Source organism: Zonotrichia leucophrys, chromosome 2 (genome assembly GCF_028769735.1).
Source record: "Zonotrichia leucophrys gambelii isolate GWCS_2022_RI chromosome 2, RI_Zleu_2.0, whole genome shotgun sequence".
Taxonomy (NCBI): domain Eukaryota; kingdom Metazoa; phylum Chordata; class Aves; order Passeriformes; family Passerellidae; genus Zonotrichia; species Zonotrichia leucophrys.
This window is the reverse complement of record NC_088171.1, coordinates 5,371,018-5,393,823: the sequence shown is the minus strand read 5'-3', so window position 1 is coordinate 5,393,823 and position 22,806 is coordinate 5,371,018. Positions and strand designations below refer to the sequence as shown.

Below are 22,806 nucleotides of genomic sequence, written 5' to 3'. Positions count from 1 at the left end.
CCCTCATATTCCCAGCCACCCATTAAGAACCAGACCATGCAGTCATGCATGAGGGGTTTCCTAATAAAGGAGGAATGATCAACAGTTAGCTCTGAGTGCTGGTACATGAACTGCCATTCAGCAGTTCACCATTCAATTCCTGGGGACAGCAGAGCTTTCAGCCCTGGCTGGCAGAGAGGAAAATTCCACTTTCCATCACAGCCCACTGGGCACATTAGAGCCTGCCCACAGTGCCCCAGCAGCCCTGCTGCTGTACAAACCTGCCCTGCCAGCCAGAGCTGGGTTTGCATTTGCACACACACAGAACTGCTCTGACCCTCCAGCAGCATCCTGTAACATCCACAGCAACCAAGCTGGGTGCAGAAAAAGCCCCCTGAAAGCATTTAACTGTTCTAACTGAGGTATCAGCCCTTTATTCTGGATGTTTTATTGCCAGAACATGCTTTATTTGATAATCCTCCATGGCTGAAATGCTCAGTGCCCTGAACGTGCCACAGACCAGCCTGAGCATCCCAGGGAAACCTCACAGACACTGACTCACACCCTGCACAGCATCACCCCACCTGAAACACCTTTCACAAACCAGGATGCCCTTTGTGCCCACTGGTAATTGCATTTCTTGGGAAAAATCACTCTTTTATGTGAAAACTATGCTGTAGCCTCATGTTTTATGTAATTAAGAATGGCATGGAAAACAGAATCTGTTACCAGCAGCAGCATACAGGGACAGAATAAAGTATGTTTGTTCAGAGAAGAGCATTACCAAAGATCTGGCAACCAAGTCATTCAAGAGAGGATGGCACTTGGTTTGGAGAAAAAATAAAAAGCAAGTGACAGAGAAACTGTTAACACAGAACTGCTCCAAACCACACTATTTATGTATTGCTGAATTACAGACCTGCAATGGGCCTGTAACTCAATATATAACTCAATTCCCCATAACTTTATCCACACAATCACTTTTTTTTTTAAACACAGTACAAGCAATCAAAATCTAAGATGCCATTTTTGAGATTGGTGACAGACTTGGAGGGCAAATGTCCAAAATTCCAGGGCTATTTAACATAAAACCAGAATGTTATTGGCCACAGCTGGTTTGAAAATTCTTGAAACTCTGTTGACAATGCAAAATGTAAAAGCCTTTGCTTCTGTGGCCCAAGGAGCCAGAGTTACTCCATGGCTTAAGGATGTTAAATTGGAGAATTAACTGCAACATAAAATCCCTCCTTACAATGTATAAATCATGGTATCCATATGAGGACTGTCCCAAGTTCCCTCTGCATCACACCAGCAGTGCAGTGAGTCACTTCTCATTAGAATTTCAATATTTGAGGAACACCTCTGAAATTATCACTCAGAAGATGCTGCAAGCTTCCAGCTCACTTCATTTAGAGACTTCCAGGAGAGGAACTCAGTGCCCACTGAAGTACCAGACAGGGGTAACTGCAAGGTGACATTAAATAAAGTTGCATAGAAATCACAGGGCTAAAATAAGCACTAACAAAAGCCTATCATTAGGATTCAGCTCTTCCAGATGTGCTGACCTGTTTTTTTTCCTTTTCCCAAAGGGATTTTGGCTTCCTGCTATGCTTGGAGTTTTAGCACTCCTAGATGGATCACTGTCTCCATCAGTACTGCAATTTGAATCTTCTGGAAACCCTTTTTGCAATAATGATTTTTGCTTTGATATCTTCCATGTGAGTATTCACCATTTTTGCTTTTCTCAGAAACTGCAGGAGCTCCCTAAAAGATTCAGAGTAAAGCTGCCTTTCACTGCTCATTACAGGAAGTCTCCCAAGATCTATTGTTCTAAACACAAGAGCAATCAGAAGTTCTTTTAAATAAGATAATACTAACAGAAACTTGTCCAAGTGCCATCAGCATTTTATTGTGATGTGCTGGATTTGAACTTGCACATATTATCTTACCTCAAGTTTCCATGCAGTCATTTTGAGGGGAAAGGAAATGCCATTCAAAGCAAAAGCATTCCAGCAGTAAAAACACAAGTCCTTCACACAGAATTCACCACATCTCACATCAAACCCGGGTTTATAAATTCCAGATGGAAATCAGGCCCTTATATCTGCCATCTAAAGAAAGCTTAAATGGAATTAAAGTTTATTTCATTACATGGTTGATTTATTTAATGTTTTCCCAATTAATTTCCCTCATTTCCAGTGGGCTAAAACAGGCTCAAACAGCCTGTGCTACTCCCCTGTAAGGAATGACTTTGGGACCATCTTCTCAAATGTCATCTTGCTAACTTTATCCAAGCCCAGCTATTCAGATAAGAATGTGCCTGCTCTCAGGAAATATCTGGAAAGCAATAAAACACAACTCCAACCACAAGTTCAGGTTAAATTCCTTCTTCTGAGCAGTTGGAACCATCTGTGCCTCAATCTCTCTGCCCCCAGAAAGGTTACAACAGAAATGGGTTATTGCAAATGAATTGAACTCCAGAAAATGGGGAAATCCATGAAATTGAGGATAGCTCTGAAGTGTGTACACATTTGTACTCTTCCTTGGCAGCTCGTGGTTTACATTGGCTCACCAGGGTGATAACTGGCAAGGACTGAATCACCAGAGACAGGGAGGAATTGGAAACGCTTGGAGCTGGCTTGTAATACCAGCAGCCACCACTGCTGGGGATGCACCGACTGTCAGCCATCCCAAAGGAGCCCAGAAACTGCAACTTCCAGCAATCTGACAGCACACAACAGTCTCCAGGGTGTCTGCATGGAAGTGGTGGGATTCTTTTTTTTTTTTTTTTCCATTTTTCTGAAGCAACATAGAAAAGATTCATCTGTTGGAGCTGTTTCAGTCATTTAAACCAAAGATTGCTAAAAAAAAACAATACCCATAAAGATTTCCAGACTTTCATATCACAGCAAAACCAATCCAGGATGGGAATTCAATCCTGCTGATGCAGGTTCTGCACAAAATATGGCCAATTTTGTCTCTTCCAGCAGAAATGTGCTGCAAACCACATATCCTACAGGACACTCTACAGTGGCATTGAAGTTGCAGAGTAGTGTTTGAAAAGCATGCCATGAGGCAACAATTCCTGGCACTATGGTATCCAAATTGTCACACTTCAAAACTACTGTGGCCAATCTGGAAATGCAGAAATTGAAAAGGAAGCCCCAGTACAAACAACTCAGCAACATAAGAGTGCTGTGGCAGGACCACATCACAACAGGCACCACTGCAGGAAGGTCTCTGAGGAAGACACATTTCTACCACATTCTAGATTGTTTCATCCAAATCTAAAGTCAGCTGTTAAAAATAATCTCTCCTTGGCCCTTTCATATGGTTACATTACCTTAATCCTAAAAAGTCCAAGTACCTGCTACTACATGAAGCTACCTACAAGGTGCATAGAAGGGAAAGAAAGGAAGAATGTGCACTAAGAGCCAGGACTAAAACCTGCTGGCACCAGAGGGGCTCCTACAGAGTTTGGTGTGCTTGAATCAGACCCTAAAGCAGTTTTCAACTTCAACAGGGGCAGAAAAACAGAATAATTCAATCTTGACTTCAAAATCACTTTGAGTTGTCTTTAAACAAAAAGCATTTCAGAAGACAGCACTAGATGTTATTTTCACTGGTCACCTTCCTTCTTGTTCAGTTGTTCACCATGAGAAAATATCTGTAGTTTTACTTAGTGCTTTCCTGCAAACCCTAAAGCTTTTAGAGCACTGAAGATGAATGAAGCTGGCAGCAAGAAGAGGAAGGCAGTGATAAATAACAATTTTGTGCTGAGAAGGCAGCAGGTGGTAGGACACCAGATAAAAGGAAGATTACTGGAGAACAAGAATCAAAGGCTTCTTTCCTTTTAAAGTCTAGATTGATGCACAGTGGTATTGGATCTGTAAATGCACACTTGTCCTCCTGCTTCACAAAGGAACTTCAGGATGACAAATCCCAGCCTGGGTGACGCCACCCACTGCCCTCAGAGACGTTCACAAGTGGTTTCAACAATCAAACAGCGCAACATCTCTTCAGGAAACACAGAGAGTACCAGTGACACAAAGAAAAAGTTATTTCACAACTCTCTGCTGCAGGAGAGGCCCTAGAAGTCTCCACCAATCATAGAGAAAAGTACTTTTGGCCCTTTTTTTGAAAGGCAGAAGAGGCTCCAAGGTGTCCATGATAGAACACAGGCTCCTCGAGCGAACCCTTCAATCAACACTCCCCTCCCCAGTTAGATTTGTGCCTTGCCCCTTGTTCAGGCAATTTAATCTCCCAAAGTTAGAGTTTCCTAAGGGAAAGTGGGGAATGACACTGCCTGCATCATAGCTCTATGTTTATGTAGAGGGCTATTTTAGTGCCATGAATTAAGAGCAGTCAGGAACACAGCGAACCGGTGACAAGCTGGCATGGATTTGTGGAAAGTTACACAAATTCAGTTACACAAGTTTTGCCTGGCCTTAACTATCCCCGTTTTATAAATAGATAAAGAGAGAGGGGTTAGGCAATTTGCCCAGGATCAATTAGCAAGTCCTGAACAACTTAGTGAAATCTCAATCTACTTCAACTGCTTGGCAACACGGCCTGCCCAGGCCAGGGCTGACACTGCGGGCACCTCTCGGGAGTGCGCGTGGAGAATTTCTGGGTTTAAATCCTGAAGAGATTGTGTTATTGCCTCCAGAACCAAAAAATTCCACACATGGAGGGATGTGTGCCTCTCAGACAGACACTTGTATCATCACATTCCATCTCAGAGGGGTGGGTGGCAGCATTATTTAATATGCCAGTGGATAAAATCAGGGGAAAACAAAGATATGGTCTGAATCCAGTCTCAGTAGGATGCCCACATCATGCCATGGCTGAAGCGTGGCTCATACTGAGCAAGGCTCATGCATCCTGGGAGAGTTCCTCCTCAACCTCTCCCATCCCTTCCCAGTCTATCAAGATGTTCATTTCACAGTAATTTATAGCTCCTGCATAATTAAATCAACTGACAAATGCAAAGCCTTGCTTACTGTGAGAAGCCATCTCCTGGTTTATGCATCAATACTGATGCCGATGCAGTTTTGTGTTGACAGAGCGTTTTTATCTGTGCACTTTGAGACTCCAGGGAGCTGATAAATGCCAGAGCAAAGAGGTTTTATGCTCTGATTAAAAGAAATGAAGTAATTGCCATGGAGAGGCTGGAACACAAAGGAACGTGGCTATCTCCATTTACATTGCAACCACTGTCAGCACAGCCCTGAACAATGGTATCTGGGAAAGAGTCCTGCTCTCTCCAGAAGGCAGATTAATCCAGTGGGAAGGAGAACACTTCAAACTGAGAAAGTGACACTGTGAATTGTAACAGGCACCAAAAACTTGGTGCCAAGCCACAAGCCCAAGTGCCCTTGGGGAAAAAAAAGAAATGTTAAGATAGAAGCAAACGGCCTCACTTTAGGTCTCGCTGGTCAGCTGGATCTGTTAAAGGCAATTTTCTCCTTGGGTCAGTGGATGCACTTTTTGAAAGCCAAAGCAGAGACACAGATAAAAATAGAGTCATGAGTAAAAATAAGACTTGGGGAGGAGTTTCAAGCTGGGAAATTTGTGCAAGCCATTAGAGGAATTTTTAGAATTCCCACTTCCAGCAGATGCCCCTGAGCTCACAGATCTCTCCATCTCTTTACCTGCAGCAACCTCAACTCACAGCACTCCCACAGTGGCTTTCCCCATATGCACAAACATCAATGCAGGGTTACAAACAGAACCTGAGAAATGTCTGACACACCTTCATCAAGTTGCTTTTTCTGTTCAGCCTTAACAGAATTGCACAGCCCAAAATTCACAAAAGAGGCTTTCATTTTCACTGGTTAGAACTGTGTAATATTGCAGCAAAATTGCTGCCATGAATTTCACACAGTGAAAGTTTCAAGCAGTTAAATTCACTGACATGTTGGAGGTACAGTCCTGCAGTGAGGTTTCCACCACTCAATCTCAAATGCACCTTGGCTTTTTTCCCCTCAAAGGATCTCCAGATTGAGATGTACATTCCTCATTTCCAGTTGAGAATTACATTTCATCAGGGACAAGGAACAGGAATTGTGTCAAGCAGGAGGAAATGCACAGGAACACAAGGTCACAAAAGCCAAAGATTGAATAAGACCTTCTCAACAACTGTTCACAGGCAGTTTGGACAGAGGAGTGGCAGAAGGGAAGGAGTCATTATAAAAGAATGGAAGTCTTTCTTCCTTGCTACATGATTTAAATTTTTCATGTATACCAAACCAGCTCCTTGCAGGGAGGTGCCCCATTCACTCCAACCCTCAGGCTACATTCCACAGCTGATCAATCTTTTGTTTTTTATCTCGTGGTGTAACTTTTCAGAGAAACTTTAGAGCGTTTGTTTCATGGGAACAAAGTGATGTCATCCAGCCCATAATTGAAGCATTCAACAATCAACAGAATTATTCATAATATGCATTAATATTATTGTCAAAAAGCAAGTGCTTTGATCTTGCTGAAACAAATCTCATTTTATTGGGGTTGGTTTGCTTCCAGCATTTTTTCCTCCTCAAAAAATTCTCCAGAAATTCTGCTACTTCACCCTGGGTCAGGAGGCAAGGAAGCTTAAGTGTCAGAAATTCCCACAGAAACAAAATCTCATGTTATGACCAGGTCAGGCTCTTCTCTATTATTCATTCATTTATTTTCATTTCTTTCAAGTCATCAGCTGCCTCCACAGACACTGGAGTGCTTCCTGCCACTGCAGTGAACCCTCTGACCTTGGTTTAGTGGCCCTGCTGTGGCTGATGAAAGGTGGCAGGGTTGGTCCTTCTGCATGTTCAGAGAAAGAATTTGTAAAGAGGAACTTTGCAGATCTCTGAGTGCTGCTTTCACAGGATATGCAGAGAGATGAATTTCATCATTTAGGTGTTGCACATTTAAACCACAAGCAGTTCAGTCTGGGGAACATGTACAATCACAGGCAAAATAAGTCCCCTGAAATGCACAGAGCTAAGACCAGTCAACCTTAAATCTATTTAGCAACTGAAAATTGCTCAGCAGAAAAAATACACAAATACCTATTGCTAGTGAGCCTTAATACAAAAAAGGCAAGCCCTGACAGCCTTGTGGAAGAGAAACACAAGCAGCTCTCTCTAGGCTGGCAGAAACATTCAGAGTTACAGCTTTTTGCAGCCTCTCCCAAAAGAGCATCAAAAGCTTGTGCAATTACAAATCCAACATGTTATATCTTGGTCCTATCATGGAAAAAATGTAGGATTTCACTGCATAAAGTCTGCTCCTTTGAGCATTTTGGAAGCCACTCCCTACCTTCCATCAGCTGCCACATAACTGAATTATTTACACCTCATCAGAAATGTAACAGCAGGCATTAAGGAAACCAGGAGATTTAAAAAAGAACACAAAGACACTTCAGGTTTTTAAACAGAAATAGTGTTATGTCCTGTAAAAGGGCTTATTGTCCTCTACAGAGAGGAGAGCTACCTAGAAAAAACTGCATTGCAACATGTTCTGCTTCCTGGTGGAAAATCTACACCTTTCATTCCAAGATGCAAAGCCAAGCATAGATATTCCAAAGGAATAAACCATGCTGCAGGCACTTCTCCCCCACACAACTGTCACTGCCTTGTCCCCTAAATTCCCACACTGGCCTGACCATTGCTGTGACTCTACCAGCAGGACAGAGCACTAAAGAAGAGACCTTGTCAGACACAGACGTGGCTCTTCCCAAATAAAGATGGGATTGAAAATGTTACACATGTACAGGGATGTTTGCCAGGATGGCAGGAAGGGACAAAGCTCTGCTCCCCAGACAGAGGTGGCACTAGGACTGGAAAGGCACTACAAGATCCATGGGAAGAACACAGTACTGAGGAAAGGAGAACTGGAGAAAAATTGTACTCAGGATAGGAAAACAGCACCATGGGAAGAGAAGGAAAAACAAATATCACAGGTTCTAAATGTACTCTCCAAAAATCTTGGCTTACTTAATAGTCTGTAATAACAATAATAATAATCAAAAACTCAGAATAGTTTGGGTTGGAAGGGACCTTTAAGGGTCATCTTGTCCAACCCCCTGCCATGGGCAGGGACACCTTCAATCACAACAGGTTGCTCAGAGCCCCATTCAATTTTGAGTGTTTGCAGGGATGGGGCATAATTCTTGATTTCTGAAAAGAAGGGTGAAGTCTGTAGGAAATAAAATATCAGGAGAGGATCAGGGGGCACAACACTCCACAAGTCCCCTTTTCCACATGGTCTATCCCCAGCCAGGACTGTTTCCAGCACAGCTCTGCTGCTGCAGCTCATGCCAGCAGTGAGTGCAGCAGACATCTCCAGGCACATCTGTATTATCTAAAGCAACTGTCTGAGCAGTTCTGCTTTGCATGACTGCTCCCATGACTTCCAGCTCACCCCAGTTTGGGCTGGGCCAGGGCAGCCACTCAAACACCCTCTCTGCCATCCAGCTCAAGTGAAGCAGAGCAGGGAGCATCCACAGGAGCACTTTGACCAGCTGATCTTTCTTAAATGACTTTTACCATCAGATATGCCCATTTCCCTCTGATGGATGTGTTCATCCTTCACCAGAGACCTGTGGAAATTCACTTCACAGGTCAATGATAAATCAGTGAGCTCTGGGCACTCCACTTCCAGGCCTACAAACTTGCTGATGTCAAAATCTGACTAGCTTATGCCAAGAACTTTATCTGATCTATTGATTCTGAGGACTTCACAATCAAGTGATTTAAATCTGCTGATTGTCATTATTCCAAGTAATAGTATTTTAAGATAACAAGAGGTAATAAACTCTGGGTTGGCTTTTAGTTTTGGTTTGTGGTTTGTTTATTGCTGGGGATTTTTGTTTGTTTTATGAACTGTGGGGCTTTTAGAAGCTAACATTTTTATGCAGGTTTCTCTCCTTGATCATTAAACTATTTCCTTGGATATGCAGTTATGCCTAAAGTTTACTCAAAGCTACCAGGGAAGTTACCTGCAATTTGCACTGAGCCATCTTCTCCAAGAAGAATATTTCCTGCTTTCACATCCCTGCAGAAAGATAAAGCAACAATAAGTGGAAGTCATTAAATCTTTACTTCAACCAACAAAAATACATTAAAAGGTTATTATTTCTTATCCTTTGTTTCTTATATTAGTATTTCTTGTCTCAAATAATGCAGAAATAAGGACTTAATTGTATCTTCAGTAGGCAGGCACTAAGTAGCATTCATATCATTTATATTTTAGGTACTACACACAGAGAAGAAAAATTAAAACTTTGCAGAAGGTACCCTTTAAAGTGCAAGGAAAGTGGTTTGTCCCAGGTTCTTAGAGTTAGCTAAAAAGGTGAAAAGTGAACCCAGCACTGGTCATGTACCCCTTTAGGGGGAGAGACTTCAAGAGCCAGTGAGTTGATCTGGTTCTCACCCAGCCCCACATCTCACTGCTCTCCAGCCCTGCAGAAGTTCTTGTGCTTCCTCAGGAAATCAGTTTAGCCCCATACACTGGTGAAAATCCAGAGAGCAGAAAAATGTTGTTTGCTTCTGGCTTAATGAGCCTGGCCAGTGAAAAAAAGTCTCCCTGTTATCTTTTTTTTTTTATTTTAATGAACAAACACACAAGAACATCCAGCATGTGCAATGAATGTTTTGTACTTTCCCCTTTCTAGCCAAAAGCTCTGGTTTTCAGGTTAACAGCAACACTTCTCCATTCTTGAGGGGAACACTGCTTTCACTGCAAACACTTTGAAGTTTTCCAGTTTATTTTCACAGGCTGCTCCACATGCCAAGCCAAGAGAAGCACTTCCCAGCTGACACCCCTGTTCATCAGCACAGGCTGCTAAGCTTGCACTGCCCAGGAACCCACGTGGAACGGGAGCAAAAAGAGGAAAACAACCCCAAAACAAGCAGATTTTCCCTCCACTGCCTTTGGCAAATACTCCAAATCCTTTCACATACAGAAAGAAGTCCAAAGCTATTTTTTTCTCTTCTCCCTAGTGCATCATGAGAACAGAACTGGTGTGATGGCCTGGCCAAAGAGCCCCAGTCAGGCCCTGGAAATCTCCTCCTTCCTGGCTTTGCTATTCTGAAGAGGAGGCTGGGCCACTGCCAGTTACAGGCCAGGATAATTTCAAACACATCCTCTTCAGCACCAGCATTTGTCAGACTCTTCCCAATATCCAGTCTAGGACAGTGGCATGGTGAGGCTTTTCCCCAGCACACAGCAGAAAAAGCTGTCCATAAGACAGTCCCACTAAAGATGAACAGCAAACTGCAGCTGACAGCACCCTCAGCCTTCAAACTGGTATTTCAGGTCATGCCAAATGTACACCTCTTGCTAGCAATGCCCATCCTGGAGCCTAACCCCAGTTTGAAGCACAGGTGTAAGAACAAGTAAAGGAAAAATTCTTATTTGCTTTAGTAATGAAGATGTGTCACAACTTCAGAGTTTCATACAGATCTGATAGCCTCAAGAAGCTGATTTTCCCTTCCAGAAGCATTAATTTTGTTTTCTTCCTGCAACCAGCACCTGGTAGCCATTGCAGAAAACACAGCATCACTGGATGCTCTTAAATACATGAAGGACCTGAAGGGATTAAATGGAGAATTAAGCAGGTGGCTACACTCCCCCCTTAGCATCCATATTAAATCCAATTTAATTGGTGCTGTTGAGCTAATTGCCACAAGAGATACAAACCTGACTGAGCCCTGCACTGCCACAAACTCATGGTCCATAAAAAGGAGCAATGGAAAAGCTCCCTGCCAATATTTAGGCAGAAGATGCCTTTGGGATCCAGCCCCAGGAGCACACAGAGAGCACAGCAGCAAAGGCTGCTGTGTCCTAGGTGAGGAGCTGGCTCACAGGGTGTGAAATGTGCTTGGCACAGGCACAGGCACCTCCAGGAATCCCCCTGCACAGCAGCACTAATTCAGAGGGAACACAGGGTGTTCAGGAAACTCTGCAATCCTACTGGAAATGTTTACCCACAGCTGATTCTCCTGTGACAGCCAGGATGCACGAGGCCCTGCCAGTTCCAGGTCATGGGGAAAGGAATAGGATGCATGAGGTTGCCTGTTGAAGTTATTAATTCTCTTACTGGAGTAAGAGTAATTTCCTTTTCCATCTGCACTCCAAGGCAGCCCAGGATGCTGGAGCATTTCCCCAGCAAGCTGGGCCCTGCAGAATTGTGCAGCCTTTCCAAACTTCCCCTCTGGCAGAGCTGCACACGTGGCTCACCAAGCCCCCACAACACACCACACTCAGCATTAAGGAAGTGCCAGGGGAGATTTTAAGGAAAACTAAGGATGATGTCTCAACTATCACACACTTCACAATCCAAAACAACTCAGGCAGGTTTCACTGGTGTAGCCAGAAACCAGCAGGCATTCCCTCTCACCAAACCATCCCACCACAGCAGAGAAGCTGGACAGGCTTGGAGTGCAAGAAGTAGCAAAACAAGCACTCAGACTGAATCCCATAGAAAAAATGAGCCCAAAGACTCCAGGCCTTTAACCCCCTCAAATCAAGAGGCCTGCTTTTTTTTAACTTCAGCTTGGATTAATTAAAATTTACATATTTTCTCATTGAAAACAAAAGTCAGTAAACATGATGCCTAAAGCTGGTTCAAGAAATTAAAACAAGTCATGGCCACAATATGAAATCCAGGAGGCCAAAACAGCGAGTCAAACTACAGAATTACATCACCACTTCATGTGGCACCTCCTCACAGTGACCACCCTCTGCAAAGGCCATCACTCAGCCCAGCCTGGCACACTGCACCCCAAAACTGATGGGGCAGCAAGACAGCAAGCTGTCTGGGGAGTCACTGTTTCCACTGAGGAGTCACAGTTCCACAGAAGCAATTTCCAGCTTTGCCATCCCTACCCCAGTGTAACAGCCCTGCAGCAGCACCAGGTGAACACAGAGCAGCCTCAACATTGGGTGAGCACTCACCCATTCAGCATACACTTTAGCATACACTGGTGCAGCAGCAGCATCTTTGAAGCAGGTTCTCCTCTAAAATCATATTTAAAACTAAGTGCATTTGAAGCAATGGGGCAGGGGAAAGATGATCGGTGCTTTCCTGTTTGTTTCCATCAGGAGATGCTTATAAACTTGTGAGCTGAATGGTGAGAAGTTTGTTACTCCAGGATACAGTTATTGCCAAGTGTAACAATCTGAAGGCACTTCCCATTAACGTGGTAATGGCCATATCCTGGGCTGATACACTGGGAATAAATTGTGTGCCTCTGGCATAATTGCTACAGTGGAAACAGGAAGCAGCTTTAGCATAAACAATAATTATATCACATTTGAAATGAAGTTACAGAAGGCTAGAGTAAACTTTCTCGTCAATAGTTTAACAAATGCTACAATACTTCTGGACACTCCTGCTCCACAGCTTCATCTTCCTCTCTTCTAAAGCCTAAGAGCCTTTACACAAAATAAGGATTATGTTTTTATTTACCTTGTACTTCACAACCAGAGTGGGAAGAGAAGCTTGGACTCGCTCCAATGCAGAGCTGGATTCTCCACATCAGCCTTGAAAGGTTTCACAGGAGGGCAGAAACCCTTCTCCATCTGCATTCCAAACTGGTTTAGCCCCCCAGTTTGACCAGACAAGAGTTACATCACATCAGTGCCTCCAGGATGGGGCTGGGCCCCAGGCATCAGGTGCTGTATGAGCAACTCTCATCCCAACAACAAAACTACAGCCAAGCTCCAGCTACAGGAGATTTGGGAGCACAGGAAGGCAATGAGATGATGCTCCCCATTTTTAAGTGATGTGTTCCCACACTGCCTTCAATTAATTTTTCAGTGGGGCACAGGGAAACTACACTAACTGTATCCTGGTGGCTTGTTCCCATGATAAAGAGTCCTTAAAATCCTGCTGAATGCTCAGATCCACCCTCACCTGTAGCCCTCAATCCTTGGCCTAACCCCATGGTGGTTGTTACAGCCTCTGCAACCACAGCAGAAGGGACCTGAGCAAAGAGTGTCACCCCAGGAGCTCTGCAGCCCAGCAGGGAGAAGAAAACTGTCCCAGGAGAGGGGAAACAGATAAGCTCTGTTTGCTCTGCCTCTGCTTCCACCCTGCTGCCATGTGCCTCTAGAGCACAAAGCACAGCCGTGACTCATTTGCCCATTAGATGCAATTTACATCAACTGCAACAATAAATTTTCATGGACTGAACTCTATAGTGCATAATTTGGCACGAGGAAGGAGTGCTTGGTCCTGCCAAGTTACATTTAAAAAAAGAGAAGGTGAAAGATGCAACAATTACTATTTTCTTTTAATGGTAATGAATAACTCAAAATATTTATGCTGAATGCAACCAATTGCTGGAGTTGACATTGTTCTGAGTAATTTGTAAAATACTTCCAGGACATTATCTCTACATACAGTTAAACATGAGGCAATCTGTGACATTTTAAATCAAACATTCCTCTCCCTTCAATAAGATGCTGTTACCTGTGTCACCTCTTCCCTTTGCCTTATAAACCAGGATATAAAAAGCTGGTGACAGGCAAGAGCTTTACATTTAGAGCTGCAAAATGTAAACTAGGCTTGCAGCATGCAGCAGATCAGTGTTTTTACCCCCTCAAATGTCAGCACGTTCAGTGCAGCACAGGAGAAGGCATTCAAGGCAATTGTACTGGAAGTGCTGTACATGAGCATGTCCCCGTTCCTGCTCAGAAAAGCTGTGTGCACTAACATTTTATGCCACAGCATTGAACCTAAAGACTAGTCACCTAAAGTCCCAAACTCTTGGGTGAGGTGCAATTACTGCCTGTTACAGTGCTGTGCTGAGCTGCAGAGCCAGACTGAAACATCTCCCAGAGCTTGAAGGTTTTCCAATGGCAGAGAGCTGGCAGAGCAGTTTCCATGCTCCCTGCTGAGCCCAGCATAAGAGCAGGGAAGAGAGGGCCAAGTCCACAGCTTGCTCCATCCCTGCTCATCCACAGCCCTCTCAGCAGGTCCTCGTGGCCACTGGCAGCCAGGCCCAGCAGCAGCAGCAGGGGACCAGCCCAGTGACATGCTTTATTGCCCGGGATCAGGCAGGCACAGCAACTGCAGCTTCCCTCTTCTCTGAGCTGCTCTGGACCTGCTGGGCTGTGGCAAAGACCACAGCCTGCACACAGGAGCTGAGCCAGCAGCACAAGGTAACTCATAATTAACTCCTAAACTCACAACAGTGGAAGCATTTTTGAAGCTACACCTTCATGGGAGCTACATCGATGGGAATAATTAAAGGCTTTTGAATTATCATTTTAATGGCTGAAGAGAGTTAGATGAATAATCCAATGTTACCAGAAACTTTAAAACCTTTTTTCTTTTTTAAGCAGTCTGAAGCAAAGCTTTGAAATGCAGAAGTGACTGACAGACTGTGGCTTTGCAAACAGAGCCATGTGAAGCCAAAGCCCACTGGAAGGGACTGTCAGCCTCCATCACAGAGAGCTTTAAGAGTACAGCAAGTACTTGTTTTCTCCCTGCCCTACCCAGAAGATCCAGGCAGATCACTCTGAGTGCACTGAAGACCTCTTGGGAGAGATAACTCCATCCTGTCACCTGGCATAGGCAAACAGAAACCACAGTAAGGGCTGCATGAGAAATTAATCTCCCATTGTACTTCATTGTAAAAACATAAAATATCTTTCAGAGACTCCAGAATGCACTCACTAGGTACAACCCCTCTTGATTTTCTGCCCTCCAGTGCTGCAGAAGTGGACTGCTGCTTTAAGTAGAGGGTTTGGGGCCCAAGAAACCATGATTCAAATTTGATTTCTTTTAGGTCAAGTCGCTCTGGCAGCTCAGACAAGGGACAACTCACTAAAGAAAGCTGCAGGAGATCTGCCTGAAATTCACGGTCATCTTGGTTGTCTGAATAGCTGCAGGGTCTGGGAAGATGTTGAGGCAGTACAGAAAGAGTTGCAGACCCTGGCCTAGCTCAGTGCAAGCCTGTATTATGAAGTGAGACAGGCAGCAGTGTGTCACACCCCTCACTGTGTCCCTGTCTGTCACACACACACCGTTATCGCAGCGCCTGCAATTTTCCTTTATCTCAGCAAATTGTGTCCAGCTCACACTTCTCACTCCTGTGCCAGCTTTGTCTCTGATGCTTTGGGGCTCTCATTAATTCCTTCTCTTCCCACGTGGCTCAAGCCTAACAGAGATTAAAGGGAGGTGTGGTCCAAAGACAGACCCTGCTGCCTTGGACTCCACCTCCCAGCCATGGCCAAGCCCCAGCCCAGCAGCTCTGAGCAGCACTGAGCTTCCAGTGCTCAAGGAACCTCAAGTGCACATCAGTGTGGGGCAGCTGCTCCAGCTAAACCCAAACCCTTAAAAAACAGTTTTGAGACACATCAGAAACCAGTGCTACAAGCCCTGCACCTAGGCCTGCCTCCCAACAGGGAGATATCTAACCCTACCAATATTCACAGCACCACTTCCTCCTGCAAATGAGGCCTTTGCTTCACACATTGCCCCAAAGCACATCACTGCTGTGACATCAGCTCATGGCAAGGAGGACTTGCCAAACAGCCCACGCTTCTAACAACCTCCAGCAGTTACTGCAAGAGAGAAGCTCCATCTCCAGCTTCAAACATCACTTTTGAAGTTTCCCCTACTCTGTCAGAACTTCCATTTCTTTCTCTTGTATAAGGAAAGGTCTCTGCCCAGCAGGCTTTAAAATCAAGCTCTCATACATTGAGCAGCAGCTAAAAATGTAACAGGATTTCTTCCACAAATGCATTTATTCAGCCTGTCCATTTCCTGACCCTGCTTCCTAAGGACTGCAGTGGGGACAAGGCACAAAGCCCCTTTAACACCTGCTGCATGAAAAGCAGCCCACAGAGTGAGCTGTGGAGTCACAAGGTCTCTTCCTACCCCTGGAGGCTCAGATATTTTTGGGACACCCTGCCTTAGTCATTGGTAACAGAGGGAAATTGTCAAGTTATAACATGGTCTTATTTCAGTATTTCATGTCAAATTCTTTCATGTGGAAGGAGATGGGTTTGCTTCACGTGGCAACACCAGTGACACCACCATGCTGCAGGATCTCCTGCAGGTCAGAATATCATAAATGCAGGTCCACCAGTGAGGGGAGAGAATGATGCATCTGACTCCATCTTACCAGAGGCTAATTTATTACTTTATTATACTATATTATATTAAAGAGTACTAGACTATACTAAAGAATACAGAAAGGATACTTACTCAATGCTAAAAAGATAATAATGAAAACTCCTGACTCTCTCCAGAGTCCTGACACAGCTTGGCTCTGATTGGCCAAAGAGTGAAAACAACTCACAGCAGAATCCAATGGAACAATCACCTGTGGGTAAACAATCTCCAAACACATTCCATGTGTGAGCACAACACAGGAGAAGCAAATGAGATAAGAATTGTTTTCCTTTTCTCTGAGGCCTCTCTCTGCCTTTCAGCTTCCCAAGATAAAAACCCTGGGTGAAGGAATGTTTTAAGAGAATGTGAATGCCACATCAGAATATGTTCCTAAAGCATTCACAAATAGGTATTTCCAAAAAATTACCACATGTACATCACCCCAGTGTGAGTACAAGCTGCATCAGGCAGCAGAAGGAACAGGAATGTCAGTGATTCACACAGCTCCCTGCCATGATGGAAAGATGAAAGGCATTCTGGCAAATACACAACCAATTTGGATTAAATTAGGCCACAAAATATTGACAAAGGGGAGCTGAAAAAGCTCTCCCTTTCTCAAAGGCAATCAGCATCCTGTTCTGGAGAAGCAGAGTCTGTCTCTATACACACAAGGTCCATTCCCCATGCAGCCAAGAGCTGTCCCCATCTACAAAGCCACCACAGCTCCTGCTCAGCCATGGCTGCAGCATGGCACAACAGGAGGAAGGCAGGACACACAAGAAACCTGTCAGAAAAACTTCCTTCTCCAAAATCTGAAAGGTGACAGTTTTAAGAATGACCAGCATAGGAAGAAAGCCCTCTATTTAATCCAGTTATTCCCAGAAAATGGAGAAAGCAGTTAGAAAATCAATGGAAACAAGTCCTTACTGCACTCCCAATCTCACTTGGTGATGCTTTCCAGGCTACCAAGAAGGGATTGATTTCTCTGTAGCAGTTCTTTGTTTGTTGTCCTAAATGTGTGTGGATTTTGTCTAACTTTTGTTTTTTAAAGCATTCACTTTACTTTTTAATATCAAAGTTTTATTAGAACTCCACAAGGCAAGATATAATTCAATTTATATTTTCTGATGCAGCCTTGCAAGATTTTTCTAGTGTGTTTAATATGTTACCACACAAATTTAGCAAGTGGCCCTTTTCTCCTGCTTTAGCATAAGACATGAATGAAAAGACTGCAGTGGTCTGAATAAATCTTAAAGCACCTCTACATATGCAGCTTTTAGGATCTATGAAGGCCAGAAATTCTGCACCAAACAGGGAACAATTTCCAAAGTTGTCTTTTTGAAGTGAGTTCTATTCACATCATGTATCACCACAGCAGAACAGATGAACAATTCAATTTAACCAATTACTCTGCTGCTGGAGAGATGCTGCAAGAGCCCATATTGGGTGACCTGGTCTCAGCAATCCACAGCAGATAAAGGCAGTGACACAAGAAAGATGTCACAAACAGTGTTGCACACGTGGGAATGGCACTGGCTTTCTGCAGAGTAAAAGCCCAGAGCCTGTTACATTTTCACTTGATACATTTAATGCTGCAGACACTGAATGATTATTCCCCCTGGAAACCCATCAAATTCAAACACTCCTGACAATTTGAGAATTGTTACAAACCACCATTACCTGAGTGTACAACTCAGTCATGGATCACTGACCAAAACCTGTCACTGCTTTAGGAGATCACCCAACCTCTATTTTTCCACTCTTAATCATATTTTCCTGCTTCTCATCTCCATGTAGCAAAGCACAGAGAAAAACCTAAAAATCCTCTCCCTTTTATAAATGGCCAGAGCAATTCTACCAGTTCTACCAGTTGGGTTTTCCTTTGGACTAATCCAAAGTTACTTGGAGGAGCACTATCTCCACAGGAGTTATTGTTTCTGGCTGTCTGTAGATTTGGGATTACATTGTAGACACTGAATGATTATTCCCCCTGGAAACCCATCAAATTCAAACACTCCTGACAATTTGAGAATTGTTACAAACCACCATTACCTGAGTGTACAACACAGTCATGGATCACTGACCAAAACCTGTCACTGCTGCAGAACCTTTAGGAGATTTTCCCACTCTTAATCATATTTTCCTGCTTCTCATCTTAATGTAGCAAAGCACAGAGAAAAACCTAAAAACTCTTTTAGGTTTTATAACCCTTTTATAAAAGGCCAGAGCAATTGTACCAATTTTACCAGTTCTAGCAGTTGGGTTTTCCTTTGGACTGACCCAAAGTTACTTTGAGTAACTGCAGGACACCCAGTGACAAAGTTCAGAGGCAGCTCCTGGGTGTGAGGGAAAGGACAGGGGGACAAACACCTGAGTGCAGCAGCCACACCTTCAGACATCACCCTGGAGCCCACCTGCACCCCTGCACTGCAGGGAGCTCCCAAGAGTTGGGCATCACCTGGAGCTGCTGCAGGGCCCCCAGCACCCCTGTGATTGCTGCAGCAATGACATTTTACCATCAGTGGTTGAAATCCCAGGTTTTTACACTTCAGAGCAAAGACTGTCTTTATTCACTTTGAGAACTGTCTCCACAGGAGTTATTGTTTCTGGCTGTCTGCAGATTTGGGATTACATCTGGTTTGTATTATCTCTCCACAACCACAGGGAAGTTTCCTTTTTTTAAACAATGAATTTCTGGATGATGCAGTGGAAGAAACAGCCACCAGGAAAGCATGCTGGTTTGCCAAACCACCACAATACACCCCAGTGTGACTGTGCAGAGACTGGGGGTTCAGTGCTCCTTGGGCCCTTGGCACTGCACAGCAAGGTGTTTATTTGGGGAACAAATCACCCAGCACAATCCAGAGCAGCCTCTTCTCTTTCTTTCTACTGAGACACACAAGAGAACATTTCTATTCTTCTGGCTTCTGAGTTATTTACAAATTAAAGCTCTAGAATTTCTACTAACTCTAAAGGTTATTTCTACCCATCCCATACTATAAGAGAGAAGAGACCAAAGTACACCTCTCTGAATAAAAAGCTGCACTTCCCACAGCTAAGCAACAGCCAATTTTCAAATTACTGATGTCCTGACTGAAAATCAAACTGGAAGGTAGAGGTGGAAAGGCTCTGCATGCTGTTATCCATTCCTCAAACCTCCCCTACCTAAGTTCACTTCCAAAACACACTCCCCAAAGCAAGATCACAGCACTGCAGAGAGGAGAGCTGGAAGTTCTCCCACAGAACTCCTACAGAAACATGAAAGCACACTATTCCAGAGGCAAACTGGAATCCAGTTTAACCACAATACCTGCCAGCATGGCTATCAATGCATTCATCAGCTACATGAAAATTAAACTTGAATCCTGTAGGACAGCCAAGTTCTGCCAAAATGCATCCAACAGCTCCTTCATCCTAAATCAAAAACTTGCAACTGGAGGTGAGCTCCTGCAAAAATCCCACATGCAAGTATTGGTGATGTGTATGTGCAGACAGATAGATGCCCGTTTTTCACAAGTTATTTACTCTTAGTATGGGTAAAGAGGCAAAGAATTAAACTTTGATTCCCTGTCAAAACCATGCTAAGGCCCCAAAAAAAAAAAATTAACCTATGTGGCATAAAAGCACAGCAAGAATATTGATTCCAGGGTCTCTTCAAAGCCACATTCAAACAGCTGTCCCAGCACCCTGCTGCTCACATTCTGATTTTGAAAAGACACCAAAAACACCCCAAACATTTTGTGTGGCAGCACAGGCTGATCTAACCCAGCATATAAAACATGTTGCTGCTCCTCTCACTCTGTATTAAGTAGAGCAACAAACAAACTAATAGCTGGATTGCTGCCATGCCAATAGTTCAAGAGCATGCAACTCTAAACCACTTCCCAGGCTTTTTTTGTTTTTACAAAAAAACAGGACAGAATCACATTTATTGTGCTGCAATAGGAGAATCTGCTTATATTTAAGCAGTGTATTATTTCACCTGGACTAACTAAAATATTCAGTTACACAACAGCTAATCATGAACAGAAGATAAGCTCAGAGATAAAAATAGGGAGAAAGACAGAGAGACCTTGTAACAGTTAATCAGCATGATTCATTTGTCAGCCTGCCATACGCAGCAGCACCTGAAAAAGAAAGCCTTGAAGTTCCCTCCAATCAATCTTTTTAAGCAATAAAACCTCTTGGGTTGGTTTTGCTTTAGTTTTATTTCTAAGTCATTCATCAAACTCCTGCTAATCCCCAAATACACAGAGGAATCAGAGTCTAAATGGGGAAGAGGTACAACATCCCCTGAGTGTCACCCAGCCCAGATTAGCCTGGCAACGACCCCTGACAGCACTGTCAGTGCTGTTTGACTTCCCCACAGGGATGAGCCCCAGCAGATTCCTGCAGGACAGCCTCACCCAGGGCTCCCCAGAGCTGTGGCTGCTGCCCAGGCACTTCCCTCACTGAACATGAGCTGGATCAGTGGCACTGCCAACCCTCCCTGGGATCACCGTGCCACGCAGCAAGCACAGCAGGGACAGCAGCAGCTGGCACCACACAGGGGACAGGCACAGGCCAGGGAGCTGCAGCTCCCACATCAGGCTGCCACTGGTGCTTTTGGAGAAGATGGGCACCATTTGAAATCAATTCTTACTGTGGTCTACAGTGTTCATAAAATAAAACTGATTTTGTCTTCCCCATTGTCTTTGCCATAAGGTCTCAGACACTTCCCATCAGCCCTTGCAAGATGAAAACAAAAAAAAAAACATCACTTTGGGCAATGTGGGAGACTTCAGCATTTATTCCTGAACAATGGTGTCTATTCAAGTTTCAAACTCGCTCTGGCTGTTAATTAGGAAAGTAAACAAGAAAAAATTATAATTTAAGCCTTCACTAGATATTTGGCTTTCTAATCTCCTCTAGAGAATACTGACAAACTCCCCTCCTGTCCAAAGCAGGGATTTGCACTTCCACACCAAGACAGCTCCCCAAACCTAAATTGGAAGTGGCATGAAGTTCGAGGCAGGCGTAGGCAGAGCAAGATTCAGCAGCAGCAAAATTTCATTAAGCCAGTTTTTCACGTGTTAACTTCATTTACCCATTTAAGATTATGCATAATTTAAAAGTATTGAGCAGCTCCACTGACAGAAATATGTTCTCTGATCTCAGTGGTGATTTACAGCCCCACTTCTGGTCTACAGTGCCCACAAAATTACATTTGGGACCCAATATTCACAGTTTGGGCTGTGCCACTGGCCTGCCTGTCCAACTTCAGATGTGCTAATTACAGTCACTCACTCATGCTGTGTCTCTAATTTTATCAAGTTGTTTTCTCCAAGGCGTAATATAAGCAGAGTTTGGAGATTTAGTGTAACCAGCTGAACATTTTTTCTGCTGGATGGCTGCTTGCTTTGGGCTGGCTCTTCCAGGTCTTAACTAAAGCCCTTCAGTTTTGACCCTTCACAGCTGATCCTGCTCTGGCCTAAAGTTCACCCCAAGTGCAGCTGCCCCACACTACAGATACAATATCTGCACTTCAGCCATCACTTGATGTGCTTTCCTTTAGAGCCAGATACTTGAAGCTGACCCAGGGGAGCAGAGTTCAGTTATTTTAAACACTTCCTCTGAGAGCATCCCAGGCATGGCTGCAAGATTTCCACCTGCCTTTCCCATCAGGCATGGCCAGTGTTATGACCCCTAGCATGAAGCAAAATGGGAAAACCATACAGAGATTCCTGCAGATGAGGAAAGGTCCCAGCTGCACTGCAACTTCAAACTGTGTTTTCCTCAGCAGCACACACACATCTGGATAAAATGGAACACAGCATGATGAACTCCATTAAGGAAACGTGTTTCATCCCTCAAAGGCATGACAGCTTGCTTTGTATCACAGGTAGGAAACCACACACCTTTCCTTCTGCATCCCACTTCTCCAAATTTCCCAGAGCCCTGTGCCCAGCACAAGGAGATAATCCAAATCCTTTTCTGTGATAAAATATTACACAGTTTTTGGAGCAGCCCCCAAATACAGGGATGAAACACATGAAAGGGGCTGATGCATAACCACAACCTTAAGCTGCAGCAATGACACAGCTCTGATCTATTTGCTGAAGTTTGGGCAAAATGCTTCGATGAGCAGGATGAGAATGGTCACAGCAGGTTTGATCCAGTTCAATTCCAAATGATTCAATATGAATCATATTTTCTTCAGACCAGCAGTTTGAATTTTGTGAACATGGTATTTTTGCTGAGTGCAGTAAAAAAACCACCCACACCACACACATAAATTTATTATCTCTAATCTTTACCACATTTACTAGTTTTGCTTTTCCACTCCAGCCAGCCAAATGGAGAACCACCTCTCCTCAATACATGAAACATTATGCAGTATCTTCCAAGAAACTGAGATTTAACAGGTTTCTGCTGCTTTAAAATATATATTTCAATTTCACTAGACCAGAAGATAACTGAATTAGCCAAGCAAACCTACTGCAGGTCACAGATGAACACAGTTCTGTCAATTACTTATGGCAAAGTGAAAACTTACTGCCATGTAATTGGCAAGTAAGTTGGTTTATTGCTTTACTCTAAATTCCCAGAGTTGCCTTAAGTCTTATCTCAAAAAACAAAGTTAAGCAACAAGCAACCAGCTATGAAATCAAAACTGGCTCCAACGAAGACAATGATTCTTGTTAAATCAGAATTTGAGTTGAGACTGGAAACTGAAA

General features: G+C 43.8%; 1 protein-coding gene across 1 annotated transcript in view; it reads right to left on the bottom strand.

The window, feature by feature from the left end:
- The window catches only part of OXSR1 (oxidative stress responsive kinase 1), an 87,889-nt gene that overhangs the window by 24,700 nt on the left and 40,383 nt on the right, over positions 1–22,806 (bottom strand). The window contains exon 5 of the mRNA XM_064703844.1: positions 8,960–9,015. Coding sequence (XP_064559914.1) covers positions 8,960–9,015 — 56 coding nt within the window. The remainder of the gene's footprint in view (positions 1–8,959; positions 9,016–22,806) is intronic.